The sequence below is a fragment of the Nematolebias whitei genome, chromosome 20 (genome assembly GCF_014905685.2).
Source record: "Nematolebias whitei isolate Nwh7 chromosome 20, NemWhi1, whole genome shotgun sequence".
Classification (NCBI taxonomy): Eukaryota; Metazoa; Chordata; class Actinopteri; order Cyprinodontiformes; family Rivulidae; genus Nematolebias; species Nematolebias whitei.
The window spans coordinates 38,793,924-38,795,148 of record NC_056517.1 but is presented as its reverse complement, the minus strand read 5'-3'; the positions used below and the strand labels follow the sequence as shown (position 1 = coordinate 38,795,148).

General features: G+C 46.1%; 1 protein-coding gene across 1 annotated transcript; it reads right to left on the bottom strand.

Annotated features, from left to right (window-relative positions):
- Nucleotides 1-377: 377 nt before the first annotated feature.
- On the bottom strand, nt 378-801 carry ndufb4 (NADH:ubiquinone oxidoreductase subunit B4; the record flags this gene model as incomplete). The annotated part of the gene is given in 2 exon segments (XM_037694375.1): nt 378-520; nt 658-801. Coding segments are annotated over 2 exon segments (207 nt in total), but the record flags the coding sequence as incomplete, so codon positions are not given.
- Between the last annotated feature and the right edge of the window lie 424 nt (nt 802-1,225).

The window sequence follows — 1,225 nt, the reverse complement described above, 5'->3', positions numbered from 1 at the left end:
GACCCGAGAAGGAAGGAGCGGGTAAAGATGGTGGACGGCCTCATCACGCTCTCTGGTGCACCCGTGTCAGTAGACGAGTATTTTAGCGGTTTGGACCGATGTGGCATCATCTGGTGGTCGTTCAGGTCATCTTCAGCACTTTGGAAGATCCATCACCGCACGAGACTCGGTCCATTTCTCATCTTGGTTTTAGTTTAAAACTCTGGCACGAAGGGCGGCGGACGACGTGCATGCTCAAAAAGAATAAAAGATCTTTCCTGCTGCACGACGGTCAGATGATCCCACATCGTTACTTTAACAGCTGACGGTCAGATGATCCCACAGGCACTTCCAGAACATGTCCCCCCACAACACTTTCACTTCGAGTCACGTTGTCAGACAAAAACTTTATTCAGCGATTAATAATTACACAGACCACATCTGGAACATTGCAGGAAGTTCTTTTTAACGAGGGCGCTCATTCAACTGTTGAGAACCTCGGCTTGTAGGTCCCAGCCTTGATCTGCTCCTCCATCTGCTCCTGGAGAACAGAAGATAAACAGCTGATCGGTTTCCATAGCAACAAAGATATCGCCCTCTTCACCTTCCAGACGATTTTGTGTTTTTCACATGTCAGGACATTTAGAAACTGAAACGCTTGTTCATGTCGCCTCATACCCTGCTCCATTTGAAGAGGTAGTAGAAACCAAAGACGGGCACGACGCTAAACATGAAACCAAGCAGAGACGTCTTCGGCGTGGCTCTGAAGTTTGGGTACACGTTGGTTTTTGCATACACCCACTGTGATATGGCAGGATCGTCCTGTAAAGACAGAGCACACACCATGTGTCAGTTACTGCTGTGCACGTAAAAAATAAATATACGTTACAATAAAGTGGAAAACATTAGTGCAGCTAGAAAAACTCATTGGACCAATCAGTGATCACTGCACAACAAAATTAAACAGTTTCCACCAAACTGTGCCTTGCACTTTATAAACTTCATACATGTGCCTAGGCTCCACTTAAGGGATTTTAAACTTAAAGTCTTCAGCTGATTTGTTCTGTGGGAATGCAACCAAAAGCAAGAACTGCTCCAGAACATACCCAGCTCCAGGACTCGCCTTGCAACACACAATGACGCGTTAAAATACAAGTAACGAACCCGCAGCGGTACTGGATAAATACAAGTAACGAACCCGCAGCAGTACTGGATAAATACAAGTAACGAACCCGCAGCGGTACTG